Here is a 24,770-nt window from a genome sequence, read left to right as displayed (position 1 = left end):
TCACTTCAATTATGTAGTGCATGATTTTCAGGCACCAAAAGAAATGTAGTTTTTCATTCATGTTTCATTTTCATGGAAAACTCAAGGAACATTAATGATTCAGAAGTCTAAAAAGCAAAGAAACTGAGTAAGAAATGTTTTTAGGTGTACAAAATTATGCACCCTCACAGTGAAAAAGGCCAACAGCACCTTGTGCTACAGTACAAATTTGCCCAGCAGATCAAGGGAAGTGGCTCCTTCCTTTCTGCTCAGCACTGTTGAAGCTGAGTCATGTTTTGGCTGAAAGGAACCTCTGAAGCTCAGCTAATCCAATCCCTTGCAATGAGCGGGGCCATCTTCAACCAGACCAGGTTTCTCAGAGCCCTGTCCAACCTGACCTTGAATATTTCCAGGGATGTGGCATCTACCACCTCTCTGGGCAACCTGTTCCAGTGTTTCGCTACCCTCATCATAAAATATTTCTTTCTTATATCTGGTCTGCATCTACCGTCTTTTAATTTATAAATATTATCCCTTGTATTATCACTATTAGAAAGTTTGTCCTCATCTTTCTTATAAAGCCCCCTTAACTGAAAGGGTGCAGTCAAATCTCCCTGAAACCTTCTCTTCTCCATTCCTCTGATCATCTTCATGTCTCCTCTCTGGACTTGCTCCAACAGGTTCCTGTCTTGTGTAGGGGAGCTCAGAGCTGGATGCAGCACTCCAGGTGAGGTCTTACCAGAGCAGAGCAGAGGGGAAGAAGCCTCTCCTGTGATCTGTTGGCCACCCTGCTTTTGATGATGGCCAGGATCAAGCTTATCATCCACCAGTACCTCCAACTGCTTCCCAGCAGGGCTGCTCTCTATCTGACACACTCCAATGCCCAATAAGAAACTGATCCAGTGACCCTCCCAAAAGTGAACAACCTCTCTGATTTTCACATTTTGACTGGTTACTCCTTTTCTTACAGCTCACTATTACATTAGGTAACAAAAAACATTCCACATACTCCCTTAACCCAGAAGTCCAAACGTGTAGGCTTCCTGTTAGAAGACTGAAACAATAATCTCATGATTTATTATACCCTCAAGCAAAGTAGCAGTGTTCTCATTTTCAATGTAAGAGTTATCTGCAGGGGAAAGTTATCACAAACTGATATAGTCTAGCTTCCTGCAGGGAAAGCCTAAACTTTGCCTAACTATACGCATCTAAAATAAAAGTCTCAATACAGACAGCATATTCAGACAAATGCTTACCTAGAGCTAAGGAGCAAGTACCTTACCTTGAAATTGTTTTCTTTTGGTTTTCTTCTCATGATTATATTAAATGTCTCATAGACATCTTCTGCTCCATTTTGGATTGTATTGGTCATGTCCTGCTGATACTGATTTGGGTCCAGAAATACTCTGTATGTTCTGCAATCACCTTTAAGTCTTGGTTTTGGTTCTGGTCCTGCCCATAATGAAACAGCAAGATTAGAATTTGACTCAGTGATAAAAGCAAATTATCATTCAAATAAGTGATACACAGCTGTTCTTGAAATTAAATTTAGACAAATGCATATTACAAAACTGATTTCTGCATAGCAATAGAAACATTTTCATTGCATTATTCTAATAGTTTTCAAATAGAATCTGTTTTACTCCTTAACCCAACACATTGGATTTATTTAATTATCATAGCAACATCAAATTTTACCAGAGGAAACTAGTTAACCTTTCTCAGGCTGCTTATGGAATTGGTCTGTTCCTTTCCAAGTATGTGACTAATTCAATGAGCATTCCTTAAAAGAGAGAAAAATTACCAACTAGGCTGTTAAAAATAAAAAATAGAGAGAGGAAATAAAGATAAATCTTTTGAACAAGTATTGGTATATCATACCCTCTTCAATAACACGTCCTTTCTCGTCCAACATGCCCTGAATTTCACAGCCTCTAACATACACCAGGCCAGTCTGCTCAACAAAAGGCTGTCGCCTGTCGAACTTGGTGCCATAAGGTTGCATGGGACGCACCGTAATCAAGAAGCAGACGTCGTGCTTACGCAGACCTGACCACCAAAAGGAACAGTCAGTGATTTCACTGAATGGCATTTTCCTTTTCAGTTCCTTAACATGTACATAAAAGAAAGCACCAACATTTCTTTTAAATAAAATCCCACCTGTATAGGGTATATTTTGCTTTGCTTCTAAATATGCCTTGAACTTACAGAATATAAAACCATAGGCCACCGCGATATACTAGATGTAAAAAGTGTAAATTGAATGCTTTGTTCATAAGAACAAACACTATTTCAAGGTTATTCTTCTCCCAGTAATCTTATTCCAGTTACACAACCTAGTTATTTTCAATCATCTCTAAAGAAGTGTGGCATTAATCTCTTATTCTCATTGCTTCTCTCTGGACAAACTTCCAGTTGCTTTTTTCTTTTACAACAAGTTCAGTGCAGTGCCTAGAACAGGGCATAAAATCCTAAACCAAGTTATTTTAATTATCTATTTAAGAGTAAAAGGTCACTTAACCAAGTTACTCGTTTACTGTTACATTCCAGCTTATAAATTCCCATATAATTTCAGTTTTGTTTTTTTTTTCCCCCCTCAGTGCTAACACCATGTTGGGGAATCACATCCACTTGTGAGTAATGATGACCTCCGATCTTTCCATTCTGCAGAGGTACTGCCTGGTAAGTTGTTCCTCCAACATGCATCTGTACAGTGACTTGTTCTTGTTTAATAATCATCCCTGTTGAACTACATCCTATTTTTAAAATGCTGTTTTGCCAATTCACTAACATAATTCTGATCATTAAACCTTCTCTTCAGTATACCTCTGGAGTTTCAGAGATCTAAGACACCTTCAAAGTTCAGCAAACATGCTGTATTTTTCATAAGACAAATAATTCCTCATTAAGCACCACATATTATTCAACAGAAGGCAGTTTAATCAAGATCCCATTACATCATACATTCATGAATTCTTCACCTCAGTTTTGATTTAGTTAAAACATGATTTTTTATAAATCATGAAGGCTGTTTTAGTATTTAAAAAGCTAGGTGCACCACTATACCTTCGGTATAGTGAATTCTCTGCCATCCCCCTAGATTTTCTACTTTAACAGAAATCTGCAGTCCCAGACTGGTATCTGCTCATTTCTCACACAGCCCAGCTTTAGCATTTGTACTATGTGACCTGTAATCACACCACACAGCTCCAGCATATTCATCAGGTTTCTCTAACAAAAGAGAAAGGAGTGACATTTACTGATAAGTGCATGCTTCTGTGTCATTTGCCAACACAGTCAACTAAAGTTCAAATCCCCAAGCAAAAGTAGTGTCGCCTGTGGATACTTATAAGAAACAGTATTTGGTACAGTCAGCACTTCGTAACATTCAAATATACTGAAAACTACTGAAATGGACTGGCTTGAATTAAATAAAAATCTGTCCTCTCCACCTGTGTGAGAGACAGATATCACATTCCCCATTCTTTGCAATCCAACATTTTTAGCATATACATTATTTAAAATGCTGAGTTAACTTTCTACAGTCCCTGTAAAGCATTTTACAGTTGATCACTGAGTAACATCAGTCTGAAGAAATAAACATTCTGTTCCCAATGAACATCTAAGTACTTATTTCAGACTTCACTTTACGAAAATAGAAGCTTCTTAATTTGGAATTTGAGTAACTGACTTCTAAACAGTGTGTTAGGATTGACAAATCTGTATCATGGATTAAAACCTCCCTTTTTTACAAATAAGATTACATCAAAATGTATTTTGATGAGCACCTATTTTGAGCACTTTATTTCAAAGCATGCTAAGTACCTTCCCATTCATCTTTGATGTTATCTCGGACATTCAAATTGATTGTAACATCTGCTCTTACTCGCATGGGCCAGTTTTCACCGATGTTGGGCTTGGCCACCTCCACCACTGTGAAAGAGACAATGGGTTGTGCCATCCTAGCCCATCCACCAAAGACCACACCTCCATATTCTGATAACCTAAGAAATAAACCCCAAAGTTTTGTTAGTCATTAGCTTATGCAATTCTCCTTGAAACTATGAAAAAAATTATGACACAGTAAGTTTTAAGACAAATATAGAATTCTTAACTTTATGTGCTGCTGAATAAGATTTGTGTAATGCTGAATTTTAGAATCATAGCATAACACAAACTGACTTATATTTCAAAAAAACAAAAGCAATTTATGCTAGCGTTATAAAAAAAACCTCACAGAAACAGAAGATAAAGGAAAGGTAACAAAAAGCAACTACGGAGTATAAAAGATATCAGAGCAATAAACTCTTTAAATCAAAAGAGGATTAAAGTGTGGCAGATGGCAAATTCAAGAATACTCAATAACATCTCCCACAAACAGAGGAGTTGATGACGTTTGCATATTTTGTAATGTCAACCAAGGCTTAGTACTCATGGAAAATTAACTTATCCATCTTAAGACAACGAAGGCTGTTTGCATCCAACATACTGCCTTTAAAACACCTACAGGGAAACATATCCACAAACCCTTAAACTATCAACTCTTGGGATGGCAAAACCTTACTGAAGGAGTAACTATAAACCACAGTATCTATGTAGTAATTTTAAACGCATTTGTTACTCTGCATTTAGTATACACACAGTACTAGTTTTTGATTAAATACACTTTGATTAGAAGTGAACTGACTGGTTTGCACCATTTAATAAACATTACCATGGTTTCATCCTACTGACACTATCTTCGATGTCCTGTCTGATTTCATAGGTGGATTCCAAGCGGAAAAGATTGAAGTTCCTCAGCAGGTAGTCATGGAGAGTCAGAAATTGTAGATTCAACTTGGGGAGTGCAAGACAGCCTAAGGGTTTAAGGGTAGAAGGAAAGAGGCATTTGAGGAATAAAAAAAAAAAAAAAAATAATATACTGCTTTTGTGAATTCATACATACATACACACTTTACTGTACAACTGCCATAGCTGTTACCTTGGAGATTCTAAAAACTATCCCTTTTAACAATACACACCTCTAAAAGCATGCATTTTTCAGGTTCTCTCTAAAAGAACCTGCACAAGGTTAAAGGAATTTTCATCAGTTTAGCAATAATACAGCGAACTACTCAAATATTAAATCCACCAATGTATTCAGACTATAACAAAATTGACTTTAGGAAAATCAAATGCACAGCGAAGTAATGGTCTTTGGAAATCCAACAATTAAGTTAGCATTAAATAATTATGAAAAAGGCTCATAAAACTAGTAAAAACCATGCAACATACAAAAATTCCCCTATTCCCATGCTTTATGTTTATAAGAGGCCATGAAAACCATTAATGTAGAAAACAGATTTAAGTCAAGAAATCAATTTTTAACACACACCTCTAAAGCTTCTCTTACTGGTTTGTTTTTTAAATGAGAATGAAAAACATAGGAAGATTACATTGTATTACACAAGGAGTATTAGAACACCTAGACAGATCCTAAGGCTTCTTCCACTGTTTTAGGATAGTCTTAGATGCATAATTAAAATTCCTGTAAGTTACTCATCTAACATTACTGGACTACTATTCCAGTTTGATACTTATGTTTAAGACCTGTGAAAGCATCTTGCTTTTGAAACTCGCAATACCATTGTTGAAACCTTTCTCTGGTATAGGTTCTACATACTGACTTCCATATGCACTGAGATATAACAGCAGTGAAGAAAGGCAGCAAACACAGTCATTTCTATTGTGGAAAGCCTGATGGTGATAAAATACTTCAACACATTTCCCAACACCAAGTAAGAAACCTTGTCCTGTGAAGCTAGTTATATGCACAAAAGGTGTGAAGGAACACCACCTCTTTAAGGCTGCACAATATTCATCAAATACATATTCTCCTTCCCTCATTTTCTAAAAGGAAATAGAAACAATACTAACATTCCCGGGTTAAATTACTCTTAAAAAATTTTTAGACCAAACATTTAATTACTTCTAAGAATACAAAAAAAAAACCTTTTAAAGACCACAAAGCCAATACTGCCTTGTTCGAAATCAGGAGAGAATACACGGAGATGAAAAAGTGTAAACTAAACTAAGAGAAGCAAAACAGAAGAAAATACTTGGAACAGTCTGACAGCAAAAGAAATACTTCACAACAGCACCATCAATACCATAATTCCAAAAATATTCACCACAGGAGGAAATGTTTTCACTAGCAATCAGTGTTACTTGACAGAACTACATCTCATCATTAACAAAATTTCTTTAATGCATTAAGAAGTCACAATGATGAGCTGCTTTTTCCTCTTGCCCCCACTGTAACCCACAGAAGTCAACCTCCCAATACAGAATGAATGGACAGTAGAGCTGCCCTGACCTGCATTTAAGAACCTGAATGCTTCAGAGCATCAGAACAACCTACATGCTCTTCACTGAAACAAAAAAGAAAACTTAAAAAAATACCTGGTTTATATAATAATTTCCTATAAACTACAGCAATCTCCTCAGTTCAGGGCTTTTTTTCCTTTGTTTTGAGGTTTTTTTGGGGAAAGAGAGGCAGTCTCTTTTTTATGCCTTTTTTAAAAAAAGATTGAACGTCATCAGCAGAAGAATTAGAATCAGCTTTTACCACTGCATCATACTAAATAAAAATATTTTTTCCTGTTTTGGGGCAGATCTCTAGATGACATATGTGTCCTATCTTGTAAGAAAAAGATCCTTTGTTGCTTATAACCCTGCCCATCTGAAGGGGGTGATCTCTTTCTTCTCATTAATACTTGTTTCACAGAGATTTTATCCAAAAAGACAAATTTATGCAAAGCAGCTGAACTTACAGGTTACACCTACACAAAAAAATCCTTTCAATCAAAACTACATGGAGAAGGGTATGGAATACTGGCTGCTATAACCTGAAAGAAGCCTTATACTAGTCTGTGAAGACATACATTGTTACTTGAAATTGCCACATTCCAAATTAAATTTTTCACATTTCTAATAAAATTTCTCATGAGCTACATTAAAACAAGGTTTTTTTAAAGTAGCTGAACAAAAATGCATGTGCTGTTTATTGCAAACCTTAGAATTCCATGATTCCTGTCTGCAACACCAGCACTTTACTTCCTTGATCACAAGCACATTAGGTTCTCAAAGCAGTCACCTTCCAGTGACTAGATGTCCTTTTACCTTGAAATAGAAGTAAGATAAGTAGTGCAAATTTCCTCCCAATACCACCTTTCCCCCTTTTCAGAAAGGCTTTCTTGAACATATTTCAGTGCAGAGCACAACCAACAGCTTTTCTATTGCTGCTTCCAACCTTTCTCACCTTACCTGGGCCTCAGCTGGCAGCACAGCACATCTGTTATCCAGAAGCAAAGAAACATCTTTGTGTGAAAATAGATTTTTGGATTTTTCTTTAAATCCACTATATATTTGTTAACAATGTAATCTCAAGAGCTCCTGATTCATAACTGAACACCGCCCCCCCCTCCAATCCTACTCCAAGATACTGGAAGATGCCAAAGTACCATGTGCAAGCTTCTTGGACACAATAAACATAACGTATCAGAACTCCTTTTTTACTGCAGCTCTGTTCAGCATTTACTGAACTATTAATCATACCTTCTCCAGAGTAATATTCAGTTGGCACAATATTTTCATCCCAAATAATCTTCTCTGTGGGATAGAGAGGCATCTGGTTCAGTTGCTGAATTTGAGATATTCGACGTTCATGACGGGAAACCTAAAGAAAGGAAGCATTTCAAACCTCTCTAAGTCAAAAAGGAACAATAAAGATACTTCTGAAACATAGACAATAATTCATAAGATAGTCACTTGCATTTTCTCCATCAATATTTTTCTAATTAAATATTTTAATATAACTAAATGCACACAGTGACATCAGAAGATGAAAAAATACAGTCCAACCATGGTACGTAGTACTAGAATCAAACAATCATTTGGCTATTCAGCAGACCACAAATGACACAAGAGAACTGAAAACAGTCAAGGCTCAGAGGAGAATCAACTTCAAATAAAACTTACCTTACTCTCCATTGCAAATATGGTCAGTATCTAACTAACACTGCTCATTCAGTAACAGGCTTTATTTTCTCTTTGGGACACAAAAAAAATAAATCTATCCAATACCAATATCCAGTATCCAATAATATGTTATCTGAACAAGTATCTCTCCATAGCACTCATAGGACATCATATCACCGCCCTGTGAACCTTACTAAACTACATGAAAAATTTTTAAAGAAATCAACAACCACAAAACAAACTTCTGGAAGACATTTTAAAAACTGCTATGCTATTCTAATTCTGTTATCAGATTAGAAGCCTACAGTAATACTGACAGACCTTGAATATTCAAACAATCATGATGTGCATCAAAAATATTTCAAACTGGTTTGAGGCCCAAGTAGGTGCTGAGTATCTCTAGCTACTTTAGCAGAATTTTTGTTTTTAAATAGGAGAAAAACTTTATCAGAATAACTCAAAAACCATTTCCAAGACTCTCCTTATTGACCAAAAAAGCACACAGTAGTTTCTCATGGAAACTGTATTTATGAATAGGCATTTTCAAATACCTAATTTATAGGGTTTTAAACCCCATCTTAATATGCCAATTACTGCTAGAACACTGCTGCGGTTCACAGTTGGTTCAGAAGACATAGTTGGTTCTAAATGACTACTTCACTGCAGTGTAGCTGATAGCTGCTGGGTGTAGCTATGCCTTGGGTTTTCAGCACAAGTGCAAGCAGCACGAAGCATGTTTTTACCAGCAATTCCAGCAGAAACTCCTTCCCATGGCTCGTGTCCTGCCCCTCGGCCAGCGGCGGCAGCAGGCACAGGTACGACGCCACCTGGTGGAGAACGTTGGAGCTGCACAAGGACAAGAAAAAGAGAAGCCTCCGTCACACTGAAACTAGAGACACATCACTTAGAGCAGCTCCTTTTCCTTAAAGAAAACTCCAACTGGCTGATTCGACCAGAGATAAACAGTTACGAGTCAGGCTTTGAAGTGAGCTTTGTGTATAAGGTTCACCCACAATAAACACAGCAAGGGGCGGGTATTTTTTGTTGTTTCAAGACCTGACGCAGAACTAAACAAAGCACCTTTGTCAAAACACATACTGCTATCCTTTTACTCACAGCATTTACAATATAATACAGTTAATACAGTGGTATGCTTTCATGATTTCTGTTGTAGTTCTTTTACAAAACAGAATTAGAAAAACTAAACTAGTTAGAGGTTAACTACTGGTTATGCACATGAGAAGTCAGAAGGAAAAAAGGCTGGAAATTTGTTAAATTTAATCATACTGAGAACCAGGAATTTCAATTTCAATTTGATAACTTACCTAAGAGGTCCAAATAACTTCAGCAGTGCATCACGAGTATCTACGGCAGCTACATTTGAGAGTGCAAAGTCATACAACTCTGGAAAATGTGCAAACGCTGCTCTCTACAAAAGATCCATTCATGAAAATTGGATGTAAGCATATTAACGAAATGATTTAATAACAGTTTAAATACTTAGAAAAAAGCATAGCTTCTTCTGGTTCATAACACAAACCGCTCTATGAAACCAACCAGCATAGAAATACAAGCCAGATTAAATCTCCATTTTTCTTAACGCCATCTATTTGTTACTCCTCCACTTCTGACACAGTATCTTTCTCATACACCCTTCTATCAGCATTTAAAACAAAACTTAAGGAAGCAGATATGCAGCTTTGCAGGCAACTAAGAAAAGCAAGGAGCAAGTTTAACTTAAAACCAAGCTTCCTTGAATTATACTGTTAAAACTGATGTGAACAATTTTAAAAACTGTGAGTGAATTTGCTTTGTCTCTTTTGTTCAAGGGAGCACTGCAGGCACACGTGCACACTGATCTTGAGGAAATGCTGCCACCTACTGCATTGCCACAGGTTCCTTCAGCATTCTGCTTTTCCTCCTCAACAGAGATAACAAAAACAACTCATTTTGGTAACCCAACATCCGAAATGCTGATGTTTTGTTCGAGCATATTATTTAGTCATTATCACATCCACCATACTGAAGTATTACACGTCTTCAATATGGTACAGGCAGCCAAACTAAAGCTATTTCGGTAACTCAACAGGGAAAACAAGGGGTTTAATTTGGGAAATAACCTCATGCCTATTCCACATGCAAATTAGACTAGAACAGCAAAACCAAATGCTCTCTAATAAGCACTTCATCCTCTGCTTACCTGTAGAGAAGTAATTCTGTCATAGTGAATTGTAGTCATTTCATTCTCCGTCAAAGCATTTCCAGTCTGATCATTGATTTCAAAGCCAGTGTAGAATTTGAGCATATCTAAAAGCTGAGACATCATCAATATAAATTAGTGGATTAACAATAAGAGACACCCTACTACAAACAAAACCATAATTCAAGAGGACAAATGCACAAAGAACTCCTCAAAGTTCTAGAAGAATTGGACTAAGGAGTGGTATCTAAATTTTTTACTTGGCTGATGCATAAAATAGCTTTTGTCAGGTATCTCATTTGCAAGCCATCAAAATTCCAGTATAATCCACAAGCAATATCGTTTCTTGATATACTAGGACTTGAAACTGAAACCTGAAACTGATCCCAGTAAGGTGATCTAGCCAGAGGCTGTCATTGAACCCAACTTAGAACTTGCTGCTACCAAAAGTGAGAGGCCTTGTGCCCTTCTGCCCTCTTCTGATGGCAGCTCTAAAGTTCATCTTACTTTTCAATGGGATTATTTAACTTGGAGGAAGAAAATTTTTTCAGATGTGCTGCTGGCCTTGTGTTCCATCAATACTGACCCTCAGAGAAAATGAACAAGTGCCAGAGATGGGGGACAGCTAGCAGCAGGAAAAGCAGCTGAGATGCAGGAAAGAGGACAGATCTTCAGATCCTGCCATAAAAAAAACCAATATACTAGCTATGAGTGAGTAAACTGAAGGACAGGAGGGAAAAACAGCTGCACTGCAGAACAGTGGGAAGTCAAAATGAACAAGAGAAGAATGCAGTGGTGACGACTTCTGCTATGTGTGTGGTAAAGTATGCCAGAAGCTGTACTGCTTTCTAGCTTGTACTTTTAAGAACTTCTCAAAAACAGAAGCAGAAATATTACTCTGTTCTTGTGAGACCTCACCTGGAGTACTATGTCCAGCTCTGGGGTCTCCACCATCAAAAAAACCTGTAGACTTGTTGAAAATGTCCAGAGGAGTTTAGTACAGGGCTGAAGCACCCCTTCTGTAGCAACAGGCTGAGAGTTAGTTAGCTAGACTGTTCAGCCTAGAGAAGAGAATTACAGCAGCCTTTACAGTACCTAAAGGAGCTACAAGAAGGATGGAGAGGGGCTTTACGCAAGACATGCAGTGATAGCAAAAGAGGGAATGGCCTTAAACTGAAGGAGAGCAAGTTTAGATTAGATAGTAGAATAAAACGTTTTACTGTGAGGATGGTGAGGCACTGGAAATGGTTGTCCACAGATGCCCCATCCCTGGAGGCTCATGACCAGGTTGGACAGGACTCTGAGTAACCTGATTGAGTGGAAGGTGTCCCTGTCCATGGCAGGGGGCTTGGAAGTGGATGACCTTCAAGGTTCCAACCCAAGCCATGCTGTGATTCCATGAAATGTAAGAGCAGCCACACATGTAGGTACAGGTAAGAAAAAACTACTGTGTGAAAGATTTAAATAAACATGTTGTTCGAATCCAAACAAAAGCCTATCTTTAATAAAAAACAACTGCAGCATTCAGAAACAAAGGGAATGAAAATATCTCACCTGGCAGAAGAGATGACCCTCTTTCTCTCTTTTAGCAAGACTAGACAGGTAACAGTGAACAACAAGATGGGAGTCATCCAGCACTGTATTAAACCAGCGCCGTGTGGGAAGCAAAGCCTGTGGCAAATAACGTCACGTTAATACAAGCAACTCTTCAGAAAGTAAGAAATCTTGGCTTCTCAGAATTTTCCATTTCAAGAAAGCATATTCAGATAGACTGCTGCAGTTATTTGCATATCTAATACCCTTACAGAGGTATTAAAGCAACATTTATGTATGCCAAGACACTATGCAGGGTTTATGCAGGTAAGCTGCTATGAATACAGTCCTTTATGTAACAGAGAGCAGGACATGAACTTGCCATTAGTGAGATTTCATCCTGCCAGTAAAATAGTAAATTACATAAATCAATTATTCTACTACTAAGTGCCTACATAATGACTGTATGTTACGAATGTTATGTCAAACTGCTTCAGCATGTTTTAAATGTCTGTTTTCTACACTAATTTGATGAATTTTAAGCTTATCTTCTTTAAAATGCCAACTGTTTCTTCTAAATGTGATAGGGTATCTTCTCTTATTTGCAAAATACTCAAGAATTTTTCAAATCTTCAATAACAACAAAGTAGAGTTCTTTTCTTCTCAATGTAAATAGATTAAGCTGCTATATGTAGCAACTGTTGAATGCCATACAGTTAAGACGACAACAATTTAAGAGAAAAATTATCTGCTCACTACAGACTGGATTTAGAAAGCCAAAAAGCATCAGCATTGTGTTTAGAACTAAGATGAAGAAAATAAAAGAATCCGTAGCAGAAAATGTTGATTGCCCTGCACAATAATTACCAAAAAAACCCTCATAAAACCCTTAGAAGTCTCAACTGAATCATTACTTTCAAATTACCAAATCACCAGTTTTGATGGCAATATATGCACTGTAATATGAAAGAGTAATATTCTGAAAAAGGTTTTAACACAAGTAAAAAGAGCCCATTAACACATTACATGCTACAAAGGCAAAAAGACTTCAGGATTTACAGCTAATTTCTCATTTGCTTGTTCCAGTTACTTAAACAGGCTTTATAACCTGTCTAAATTCTAATCTTTCTGTAATATTGAGAGAGAACCAATATTAAATGTGTTGCTTCTAAGCATTTTAAGTCAGACGGACTTTAGTTCACTTTCCAACATATTTTCTCTTACCAGAGTATATTATATACATAAGACAAATTTAAATTTTTCAATCTATTGCAACTACAGGCACAGACTACTTCAGTCTCTTAACAGCGCCAGCCTGCAGAAATTCATCAAAAAGCCATTTTAAAGTTCCCTGTGATACTGTTTCAGAAAATTTTGTTTTACTTCACAACGCCTTCTGAATCTGTAGTTACTCTAAATAAATAATTATTCATGCAAGAGATTGTAAATCAATGCCTTTTAATACTGGTACCATGGTCCTTAAAATTGTCTCACGTTCTCAGTATCTGCTGAAAAAATTCACAAAACCCTGCTCCACGCCTTACAACTCTAACAAACTGCACATCACCAGACCTGGTACTACTAAATAATGAACTCTAGTCAAGCAGGAATAGTTTGTATTTCAGACTACTGCTGTTTTCTGGGACTTAACCCAACACAAGAGACTTTAAATGACCTGTTATTCACCAGGAAGAATAATTCTGAATTGTTCCTACCAGATTAAAGCATCACACGTTTTCATAAATTGCTAGTATTATTACCACAATTCCAATTATATCCACTTGACTGAGCACTTTAGGATCCTAGCTTGGTCAAAGCATTCTAATGGCTTATCAGCATTGCTGGTCAGTTACCAATATGGATGCAATGCTACAACCTCTTATTTACAGATGGAAAATCACTACTCAACAGCCATATGCAAAGCTGTGATGTAATCACCTCCTGTTTGGAATAAAGCTTAATAATTACTTTATGCACTTTAAAAGTACACCTGGAAACTGGCTGAATCAATTTAAAAACTTACCTCAAGGTCTAGCATGAGTTCAATAAACCTCTCACAATAATGAACCTTGTCCATAGAAATAGGACCTAGATTAAAAATAAACAAAAAAAGTTTACACTGATCCACATCACAATATATTTACACTTGAACAATTCCTTAAAAACAAAATAAATGCTACAAATATAAAAGTGTTAATTTTAATCTTGTTGAAAACTAATTAAAATATTATCTCTTTAAAACAATTCTTTCTTATATTAAAAATTCTTTTGGTTAGCAATGAAAGAGTAACAGAATCAGAATTTCAGAAGTGATCTTATCAGCTTTAAAATACCTTGAATGTAACATGCAGAAACACTCACTTCCACGAGATATCACTTGCCCATTACATTTGTTAAGAACTTTTAATGACAGGTACTCAAAAATACATTTTTAAAAGCTGCAAACAAGATGTTTGCAAAAGGCCTTGGCCATATTCAAAGGTACTCAGTCGTGACCACTAAGCCCTTAGAATCACATCAAAACACACCACATTTCGTTTTATGACTTTCAAACTCTTAAAGAACTGTTAAAGTAAATCTTCCTAAAGCATAATTAGGTTTAGCATAATTAGGAAGACAGAGGGGATAAGCATCATTTCTGAGGAAGCCACATTACAAAATTTACCCTTACAGCTCAAGTAAGAGCTGAAGTTTGCTAAAAGTTTAACAGCAAAAGCAAACTCTAGGAACTGATTTCACCCAAATTGTGCTGTGCTTAGTGCATAATAATCCTTTTCTGTTAAAAGGCTAACACCTTCCTCTACAAACACTTTTCCATTCTAAATCAGGCAAGGAGACAATTTTGCTTGTCACAATGACTCAAGAGCAGTCAAATCTCACAGAATTTCACTTCACTTAGGCTTTTGTTCTTACTGTAAATCAACAGTACAAACAGACAGAGCTTTATGATATCCATTTGTACCACCTATTTAACAAGGCACCTAAGCATGTATGAAATGCTTTAATGCTTTAAGGCTCTAAGCACACAATAAAGAGTATCAGTTCCCAGAAATATTGTTTTTACCAAGTACATACTGAACAGAAGGAGATTCAAAGTAACTTTTTGCTGTTTCATTTTTAAAGTATATACAGATTAGAATATTAATTTTGAAATGAAATTCATGCAGACAGGCATCAATTTCACGACAAAGCCCCACCTGAACAAGGTCCCCTCAGGCTGATATCCTAAGGACTAGCTGCTCCAGCAACACGAAAAGATTTTCACACAGATTAGCAGACAACAAAGTAACATAAGAATTCCAGTTACCTGAGACAGGTATTGACTTTAGAACAGAAATGAATTTCTGAATGAGCTGTGAAAGAAATCTTCTCTCTCGATATGCTCTAAAATTGGACATATGACAAAAGAATTAATACTCTTTAAATGCAGACTAGAAGTATGTTGTAGCTTTCACTAACACAAAGTTAGCTGCTTTAAAATTCATATAAAGGTAGTAGGTTGCTTTGAAACACACCTAAACTGTTTAGTTGATAACTATTCTCTCTGCACTCAGGCAGACAGATTAGCAGCCTACATTTTTAGGCACAGAAACTGATTAACAACCCGTGCTTCTTACTGTGTCAAGAAGTAAGTCTTCTCCTACACCATACAGTACAACACAAAGGCACTGGGACATTTGATTTTGGTGAGACAGACACAGATTTACTGAAATACTTGCATAAGCTATATGCCTAAGAGCTAAACATTTGCTAAAGGTCATGAAAAAAAGTGAGTAGCTACATGAATATCCTTTTATGCTTTTATCCTCTCGTTTCAATAAAATATAAAGCTCTAAAACAGTATTTTGCATAAAGACTACTGAAAAACAGAACAGCTTCCAGGTGGCCACATATGATCAATCCTCATTTGCCACAAATTTTCAAAAAACACCTTTTTCATTGGAACAATTTATTTTAGCTGCAACATGAATGCATTAAGGAAAAAATGCCTTCTGTACATACTGCATTCTTGACTCTTCATCCATTTTTGCATCATTTTTCTTAATTAGATTCCAGAATTTTCTCAGTTTTGGTGTCTTTTTCAACTCTTGTTCCAGTCGATTCTGAAATGTTAAAATGATATTCAGTCACCAAGGAACCTTGTTTTCATGAGATAAAAATATAGTCCAGTCTTTTTATTAGAAAAGAAAAAATATATAACAAACTGAAATAAAGAGCTGTCTCTGGCTATTCTCAGTATCACTGGAAAACAAAAATGCAATAGTGCTAGAGTCCAGACATGACTAGATGCCAACTCCTTTGCCTCCCTGTGACCTCATGGGCTTGTCTATAAATTACAGCTCAAAGAAGCCATAAACAACAAAGCTCAGTTTTCTGAAAAATTACATTAAAAACATAATTACATTGACATCTGCAACAAACAAGAAAGAATTTAGCAAAGCACACAAAAATATAATTCCATAGCAATGCTGTAAATATTGAAGTTCCATAACAGTATTCCGTAAGAATTTACTTTACACAACTTGGATAACACCTAGAAAACTGTTCTGCCAGTTAACAGTGTTATGCTTACAGGTTGTAGAGCCATCCACATCGGTAAGGAAATGAGCTGCTGCACCTGACCTCTGATCAAATCCACCTCCTGTTAGAAAGTTACAAATGATACAAATTTTTAAAACATTCTTATGTTTTCTGATACGCCTGTCTTACAAAATACATCAATGTACATTACCATCTGACAAAAATGTTTATATTGTTCTATTAGATTTCACAACTTCCTAACAGGAAACTGTACTATAGCCCTACCCAGTGACACCTCTGTATTTTAGGTTCTTTTCATGGAGTCTGTCAGTTCTTAAGACTTCACTAGGGGCCCCATCCATGCAAGTATTTTCAGCACAAAAGCTGCTGAGAACTGATGGTCCTTCTTCAGTCATTTTGTATTCTTGAACTCACCTACCATGCTTTCCCTACTTGTTTTTAAGCTGCTCTTTGTCTCCTGAAGCCCTTAATTTATTAAATTTCTCTCACTTCTTCTATACTTTTCCCATTATCTGAAAGAAATAATTTTCTGCATGTCAGTTCAAACATGCTCTCTCCAACTGTGCCTGTGATCTGGATCCACAAAATTTTCCTTCTTTCCTGAGCTACTGAGAATTTTCAGTTAACATCTTAAGTATGTCTTCATGGACAAATACTCCATTCTCAGCATTCTCAAACTTCAAACTTCAGTGCTCTTCACTTAAAATATTACTGTGACTATCTCACTCTGCCCTTCACAAAGGGCAGCTTCTAATAACAGTGTGCTTTTACAGGCCCATTTTCACCAGCTTCCCTGTCATGATGCATTAGAAACATGCTCTACAAGAAGGATTCTGTAGTCACCATCAAATTATTTAAAATGAAGATGCATTGTACCATGGCCACTACAGAAAAACACTTATCTCAATAAACTATACACATAAAGTTCAAGATGGTTACTAGCTCCCAAAATCATTCGGGATCCCAGAATCAAATAATACACTTTCTACATTATTTTGTCTGAGAGACAATTTTATTTGTGCAGACCCTGAGTTTGAATAATACACCCCATGTGCAACGTCACTAAGGAAAAAGCCCAGTAGCAAGAGAGGTTAGAAAGCACTGCTTCATATAACAGGTAATTGTAAATTGTTCTTCCTGCTTGCCACTTAAGATCCTTAACTCTGTTTTAACTATAGATTGAGAACACAAGTTGGTCTAATGCTTTCTTAAAACTAACTTAGGAAAACTGCAGGAAAAAATCATATCTAAACCTGGTTTCAAGTGAAAAAAGCCTCATTATCTTTCTCAATAGTTAATGGAAATAATTTTTCTGTTATTTCCTATGCAAACTAAAAAGAGCACAGTAGAAACTAATAGGTTTAAAATAGAAAGCACCCTTTCAAATATAAATATATAAATTTTAAAGTACCATTTTTAATACAAAAATTTATATTAAAATCCTGTATTTTAATTGTCTAACTGTCAGTCCTCCAGTTGCAAGTCTCATCTGTGACCTTGTATCAGAAGAAAGCAAATGTGATAAGAGAGATAAAGTAAGAGTAAAAACAGAGGGTAAAAGCCCTCTGGTACTGTGTTTTCCTTAAACCAGAATTTTGCTTCATCTGCCTTGTAGGAAGAAATTGCTCAAATTAAACTGCTATTAACAGAGAACAACATAAACACACCGGAAATATTTACAGTTACTTTGAACATACCAAACTATTGAAGCAGTGATCAAGGAAAAGTAGCAGGACTGTCTGTTCATGCAGAGAGTACTCACTCTCATTTTCAACCAGCAATGCTTCCAGTATGCGTTTGAAAAAGAAAGGAAAGTGTTCTGGCCGTTTTTTGAATGTCTAGGAACAGAAGAGGAAGGTAATTTTCAATCAGGTTGATACAAGTAATTTCAATCTTCATTCACATAACATAGCTTAAGTTCTCTAAATCCATTTAATTCTATAAAAGAAGAGATTAGTTTTTCTCATTTTCATTTATTCTGACCAGGCAGCACAAGCAAAACAGTCTAATGATATCCTCCTGACAAGGGATCTCCCCCTATACCTTCTGCATAGTCAAAGAGGTGACGCACAGAACAAACTAGACAAGAAGCCCAGGTGAAGTCTTGTAGGAATGTTCACCTGGTGACTGCACAGAAACACTCTAAAATCTCCCAGGAAGAAGATAAATGGTAGGTTTTGGCCAAAACTATGGCAGTTTTAAATGACTTGCAAAAAGTAAGCAAGTAAAAACCACCAGGGTTTAATTACAGTCCTGGAACTTCCATTCAGCTACCTGACCAGGAAAAAAGATAAACTGAATAATCACCAAGATAAAACAGTTCCTTTACAAGGGCAGTCATGTACCAAACAAATTTAACTAAGCTGCTTGGAACATACCATGCACCTGTCATTTTATTTCTACTACATAAGCCAGAAGAAAAGCACACAGACAACATATGAGCAAGTTATTAATCCCTTGTGTTTTGCCAGCTCTCAAGTAATGACACACATATTGAAGTAAGTGTGCTTCTGAAATAATGCCTGCATAGAATGTATAACTAGGCTTCTGTTGTTGAGATTATCTGTAAACTTGGATTGTGTGTAGAAATATTAAATAATTTCCAAACCTATTAGTACCAAAAAAAAAAGCACAAACAAAAATACAACAAACAAAACAATCAAACAATATACACAAAAGAAGAGTAAGACATTATTCTGCTATAAAGCAAAAAAGACAGAAACTGATAGTCACATTATTTTAAGCAAGACATTATTGGATAATATGTTAGACTTCCAGTGGTGCCTTTTTGTATCTACAGATATATATAAATCCTTTTTCTTTCAACATCAGAGCAAGAACTTCCCTGTAAATACCCAACCTCTGTCAAGTGCCAAAAAAGCAAATGCTGATGATAATGTCTGCCATCTCACAGCAGAACCAAGACTTCCACACCAGAAGGAATCAAGTAATTTTTCACCTGTCCATTCCTTTCTCCAAAAAAAGAACACGAAGTTTAAAACACCAGATGAGATATTCCAGCTGAGGCACTATTTCCTTTTCATACTACAAGCTCTTCTACCTTCTGTCACTCTAAGTGAGCACACTGTAAAAGCTGCAACTTGTGGAACAAAGTCAATTCTAGCTGCAATTGAAATCAGTTACCTCCCACGCAGGGACATTCTCTCTGAACTTCTCATTCACCATACAGCAGATTGACATTAAATATGCCTTACTGGACACCTCTGGAGAATAATTCATCCACAGGTAATTTTCAAGGTACTGACTGTGAAGAGATAAAGAGTATTTCATTAGTTGCAGCCACCCACATAATCTGTCACTCATTTAAAAAAGCATTATCCACTAGGGTTTTTCTTCCTCCTTCCCCAGAAAGCTGTCTTCATAGTTTGTGAGCAGTTCCTCAAGTTACCTCTCATCTAGGTCACTGAAGCAAAACTTGTTAGACTCAGTAACTGATAACAACGTTCACAGAAATGCAAGGAACCTCTAACTCTGTGCTACTGCTGACATACAAATCCCAGAAGTCCATTGCATGCCATCTGTTAGCATCAAACCCTCAACCATAATTTACACTTTCTCTTCTGCGCTTTTTCTAATTCAGGTGCAAGAAACCGAGGGAAGTTTGTCCTTTTGTAGTTACTGGTAGTAACTTATAGACTTCAGCCTTTCTGAAACTAAGAATGTACCTCAAACACAAAACATCTTGTATTTTTTCTTAAGATTTGAGGGATAAAAGAACCAAACATCTTAAAATATTGTGTGTTTATGTACACATTGCAAGTATTTATTTTACACCTTGTTAGACATACTCTTATAAATTCGTCCAGGAACGTCTGAAGCAGTTGTTAACTACTGTTTAATTAGATTTCCATTCCTTTTCAAGAGAAGAAAATGTTAATGATGCTGCTACAGCACAATTCATTTTTAACCTCATAGTAACAGACACAATCAAAAAACTTCTCTGATTTCAGTGAGTTCTGATTTAAGGCTTAATGATACATTCCAAATTACAGAACCAAGTTTTTCACTTATTTCATTCATTTTCTTTCTTGGTGCTTCATTTACACTAGAAACTGAGAATCATAAAACAAGACACTCTGAGATGTTACCTACATTTATGGATTTATTTCCTCTTTAAATTAAACTCTCCCCACTTATTTTTCCTCAGTACACAATTCAAGGATGAAGTATGAACAAGTATACTACCTTCAAACTGTCATACTGCCCTGCATTCGCTTCTCACCATTATAGGTTCCTATGAAAAAATAACTCCGAATTTCCCTCCCATTATCTTACCTGAATTCAAGAAGCATGATCTTTCTAATCGCAAACCTAAAAAGGAAAAATGAAACAATTAACACAGGAAAGAAAGCTTCCCACATGCAGCTGCATGGAAAATAGCTGTATTTTCTCTTATTTCATTATATAAGGAAACTTGCAGGAACACTCGGGAATTATTTCTGTGCTGACATTTCTATGCAATAGTAACTACTTGAATGCAGAAGCAATTGCTGTAACACTGCGGGAGCTAAAATTCATAGAGATTCATTAAGCAATTAAATTCACATTTTAAATAAATTTACAAATGTCTTTTAAATATGAAGACACCACCTCCAGTAGCCTTGATGATACAAGCTGCTAACAGCTGAAAGTGTCTCCTGGAAAACTACAATTATATACTTAATCTGTTCATAATGGTATTTTTTCTTAGTGACTGGAAATGGAAGTTTGCCTCGACTCCACAGGACAAATTCTTAAGATTGCTTTCATACAGGAGTAGTATAGAGAATTCTCTGCAGAGCTCAATCTTCCCCAAAAAGCTCCAACTACAGTTCCAGCTCTTTTCTGCACAGAGAGCTGCAGAATGCAGTGTATCTTAGATTTGTCTCCCCCATCTAATAGCACAGTTCACTGAAATTAGACTTCTCCTTCGGGAATCTGTTAACAGCAGCCAGAACAGAGAAGGAAACTAGAGGCAGTGCACTCCATGACAGTCTTTTTTCTTTACGTTCCTTAGTGACAAAAGAAGAGATCAGCCTCCTATAGCCACCACAACAAAACCAACATAAAAGACAACAGACTACCAGGTAAAGGGTCTGAAAAATATTAACTCCAACCATCATGTTTAAGGTTTATGGTCTTAGGAACTCTCTTGTTACCACATTCAGACTTTGAAATACCACCATGATTAAATTACTTAAATGTGCTTGAGTAATTTTCATCTGCTTTCAACATATGGATGAGTTTTAATGTATTCTATCAAACATTAGAAACAAGTCCAACACAGATAATGTCAGAATGGTGGTAAATAAGAGAAAGCAACTGGTATACTTACTTTGACCTGACAATTTCTTTTGTATATACATCTTCAATGACCTATGGAAAAAAATGTCAAGAGAATTTTATATACCCACTAACATGATTCAAAATGCATTAAGACATTTTACTCCAAATTTGTCACTCTCTGCTTACTGGTATTAAAATACTTTTTATAATTTTTTCCAAGAACGTAAGAATCTGCACTGTAAGTTGTAACAGACACACTCTGACATCACATGACACAGAGATGCAGTTCAGCTGTTTGTGTACATCCTAACAGTCTACAGTTCTAACAATCACAGATAAATTCTATCACAAATACTACAAAATAAACTGAGGCTGAACATGGAGATTTAGGCAAACATCCACATGGAAAAGAAACTTAAGATTTAAGTACCCTGTAGTACACAAAACCAATCACATCATGCCAAATTTCAAACGTTCAAAATGCACATATCCACCAAAATGGCAATAAAGTTGTCTGATGGAAGTGCACCAAAGAAGCTTTTAGAAAGAACACAGTTCAGTAATACCTGCATCTTTCACTCTTGTTTGATTTCTGAAAGTAGAATCCCCTCTAGCATCTTTTAACCTCAAAGGAGATGCTCAAAAGTCTTTTGCCCTCAAATTCTTGGCCAAAATAAACTGAACAGCATACAAAATAACTGCACACTACAGCATACCTTCCTAACAGTGCCTACATTTATAAACTACAAATACATAACAAATTACAGTGTCTCAAGTAACAGCTGACCTTCCAAGCATTCTCCCATAGTCTTGTAAAATAAGCAACATCAAAAATATTGGCACATCATGGAATCATTGATCCTCATTCTTTTACACCCCCCATTAAAATTCCAGTAGAATTAATTACCTTTACATCAAAAGACAATGTTTTCTTCACATGTGGAGCCCAGTACTTATTTGCTAACTACAGAACAAAAAAAAAAAAGGTTAAATACATACATTTTCATGTCAATGATAAAACATCACTACAACATACCCAAACTTTATTTCACTACTATCTTGCTTAATTTCAGCTTGTGCTAACTACAAGTAACAAAATTATGTTTTCTAACAGCAATGCTTATCAACCATTTAAAGGCTTTTATGCCTAAACCTCTTTCAACAGAAATGCAACTATTTGGAAAAATTTCAGATGCACAGAATGCTATGTAATGAACATTTTCTAACCTTAAGTTACATCTATCAAATCAAAAATAAACCATGATCTTTCAGGAACTGCAAATCCAAAATGGCAAGTGATTATGCTTCCTTGAGGAATCTGACAAGTAACTACAGGCTATATATAAAAGTCCAGCACTCTTAAGGCTCTTTGCTGCAGCCATCACTTCGCCAATACTCCTGAGCCATGATGACAAGAGCTTCCTGTGCAACTTCATTCAAGCTTCTTTATGCTCTGGAGGGGGAAGAAAAGCAGAATTCCAAGGGGGGGAAAAAAAGAAAAAAAGAAAAGGAAAAAAAAAAAGAAGAATACTACTTGTAGAAAATCCACTTAAAAATTTCACCAACAAGGAGCTCCGGCAGCTTTTCACAGGTTAAAGCACACCTTACAGCGATGCACTCACAGGTTAAAGCACACCTTACAGCGATGCACAGTGCATTGCACTGATGCGCTCGGTAGCGCTGCTTCCTAAATCCCGCTGGTCTGGAAGCGCGCAGAGAAACACCTCTCGTACATGGCAGAGGCGTACATCTCTCGTCGGCTACGACCAAGCAAGACCCTTTCCCCATCACCCACGGCCTACAAAACCTATTCAAACACCGCGGCGCCGTCGCGATGTCCCTTGGAGCCCCGGCTGCGGCCGCGGGAGAGGCGGCTCCGCCGGCCCTACCTGTGTCACGTACTCCGCGTTGATCTGCGACACCGTGGGCGCCACGATCTTCTTCGGCGGGGCCGAGGACGCCGCAGTGGCCGCGGCAGCCGCCATGGTGCCGCCCGGCACAGGCCGAAGGAGGGAAGGAGGGAGGGATCTCCGGGCCGGGAGCAGAGGAGGCGGGAGCGCTTCCGGGGCCGGGAGGGCTGGAGCGGCCGCGGGCCGGGCGGGCGACGGCTGCGCCACCTGCTGCTCCCTCCCGGCCCCTGCCGCTCCTCTCCCGGCCCCTGCCGCTCCTCTCCCGGCCCCTGCCGCTCCTCTCCCTGCCCTGCCGCTCCTCTCCCGGCCCCTGCCGCTCCTCTCCCGGCCCCTGCCGCTCCTCTCCCGGCCCCTGCCGCTCCCTCCGTGCCACCGGCCGTAGTTCAGGAGCCGGTGTTGAAAGGCTGCGGGAAAAGGTGAAGGGGCTTTCAGCGCACGGGGTTGCTTGCCCTCACTCAGCCTTCCAACTCTCGGTGAATCCGCTTAGGGGGACTCCTGTGTTATGTATCACTTAGAGCGCAGCTTTTTGTCCATCTAACATAGAAAAAACACGCTCTTTTTAACATCAAACAATTGCCACCGACACTTGAGCGCACGTGAGCGCTGTGTTCATCCACGGGCCCGTAATTAAGACCGTTTGCTTAAGAGTTGGACAGGATGATCCTTATGGGGTCCCTTCCAACTCAGAGTACTCTGAATCTCTTGAAATGTGTGGAGGAAGGGCAAAGCTACAAGGGGAAAATTGCGTGTTCAAGGAAGTCAACAGTTTCGTAATGCTTTAGAATGGTTTGCAATTAACTTACTCTCTTTGTTAAACAGATTAATTAAGGAGGAAATTAACGGACTCCCCAAGGAAGTCCCTGTGCTTTGTTTCTGGGCTCATTATCCATCACCTGCCACTTGAGTACTTTAAACTTCCAAGCAGGTCCCATTGAAGTCTGTTTGAATATGACCTCCTTTGTTTTCATATCAAGGTGATCTCAATTTCGTTTCTTCAAGCAGAGGTTAAACTAAATATTCTTTTTGAAGTTGAATTAGAATGTACAATGGGAACGGGAAAAGTAGTGACAGTACCTTGAATAGGATCAGACAATGGCTACATTCAAATAAATATGCCTACTGCATGGCTGTACTTTAGAAGATCCAGAAAAATGGAAGCTAGTAAAATTTAAAAGTTACAAAAGTACCAGTAGAAAATTTTATCAGTAACAAAGATTGAAATTGAAGCTACAAAACAGTGATAAGAAAGGACAAAGGAATGTAAGTTCATTGCCTATAAATATAGGCTGAAAATAGGAAAG

General features: G+C 37.3%; 1 protein-coding gene across 1 annotated transcript in view; it reads right to left on the bottom strand.

Moving 5' to 3' along the window:
• Positions 1-23,544, bottom strand: part of AQR (aquarius intron-binding spliceosomal factor) — a 48,712-nt gene extending 25,168 nt beyond the window's left edge. The window contains exons 1-19 of the mRNA XM_062495381.1: positions 23,449-23,544; positions 22,467-22,523; positions 21,609-21,649; positions 20,570-20,605; positions 19,418-19,538; positions 17,971-18,111; positions 16,305-16,373; positions 15,734-15,834; positions 15,039-15,115; positions 13,755-13,819; positions 11,753-11,869; positions 10,199-10,312; positions 9,324-9,427; positions 8,742-8,844; positions 7,576-7,696; positions 4,694-4,835; positions 3,805-3,983; positions 1,861-2,028; positions 1,262-1,431 (exon numbers count right to left, since the gene is read on the bottom strand). Of these exons, the coding sequence (XP_062351365.1) occupies positions 1,262-1,431; positions 1,861-2,028; positions 3,805-3,983; positions 4,694-4,835; positions 7,576-7,696; positions 8,742-8,844; positions 9,324-9,427; positions 10,199-10,312; positions 11,753-11,869; positions 13,755-13,819; positions 15,039-15,115; positions 15,734-15,834; positions 16,305-16,373; positions 17,971-18,111; positions 19,418-19,538; positions 20,570-20,605; positions 21,609-21,649; positions 22,467-22,523; positions 23,449-23,544 (2,022 nt within the window). The remainder of the gene's footprint in view (positions 1-1,261; positions 1,432-1,860; positions 2,029-3,804; positions 3,984-4,693; positions 4,836-7,575; positions 7,697-8,741; positions 8,845-9,323; positions 9,428-10,198; positions 10,313-11,752; positions 11,870-13,754; positions 13,820-15,038; positions 15,116-15,733; positions 15,835-16,304; positions 16,374-17,970; positions 18,112-19,417; positions 19,539-20,569; positions 20,606-21,608; positions 21,650-22,466; positions 22,524-23,448) is intronic.
• Between the last annotated feature and the right edge of the window lie 1,226 nt (positions 23,545-24,770).

This window comes from Cinclus cinclus, chromosome 6 (genome assembly GCF_963662255.1).
Source record: "Cinclus cinclus chromosome 6, bCinCin1.1, whole genome shotgun sequence".
NCBI classification, from domain to species: Eukaryota; Metazoa; Chordata; class Aves; order Passeriformes; family Cinclidae; genus Cinclus; species Cinclus cinclus.
This window is presented reverse-complemented; position numbering and strand designations above follow the sequence as displayed.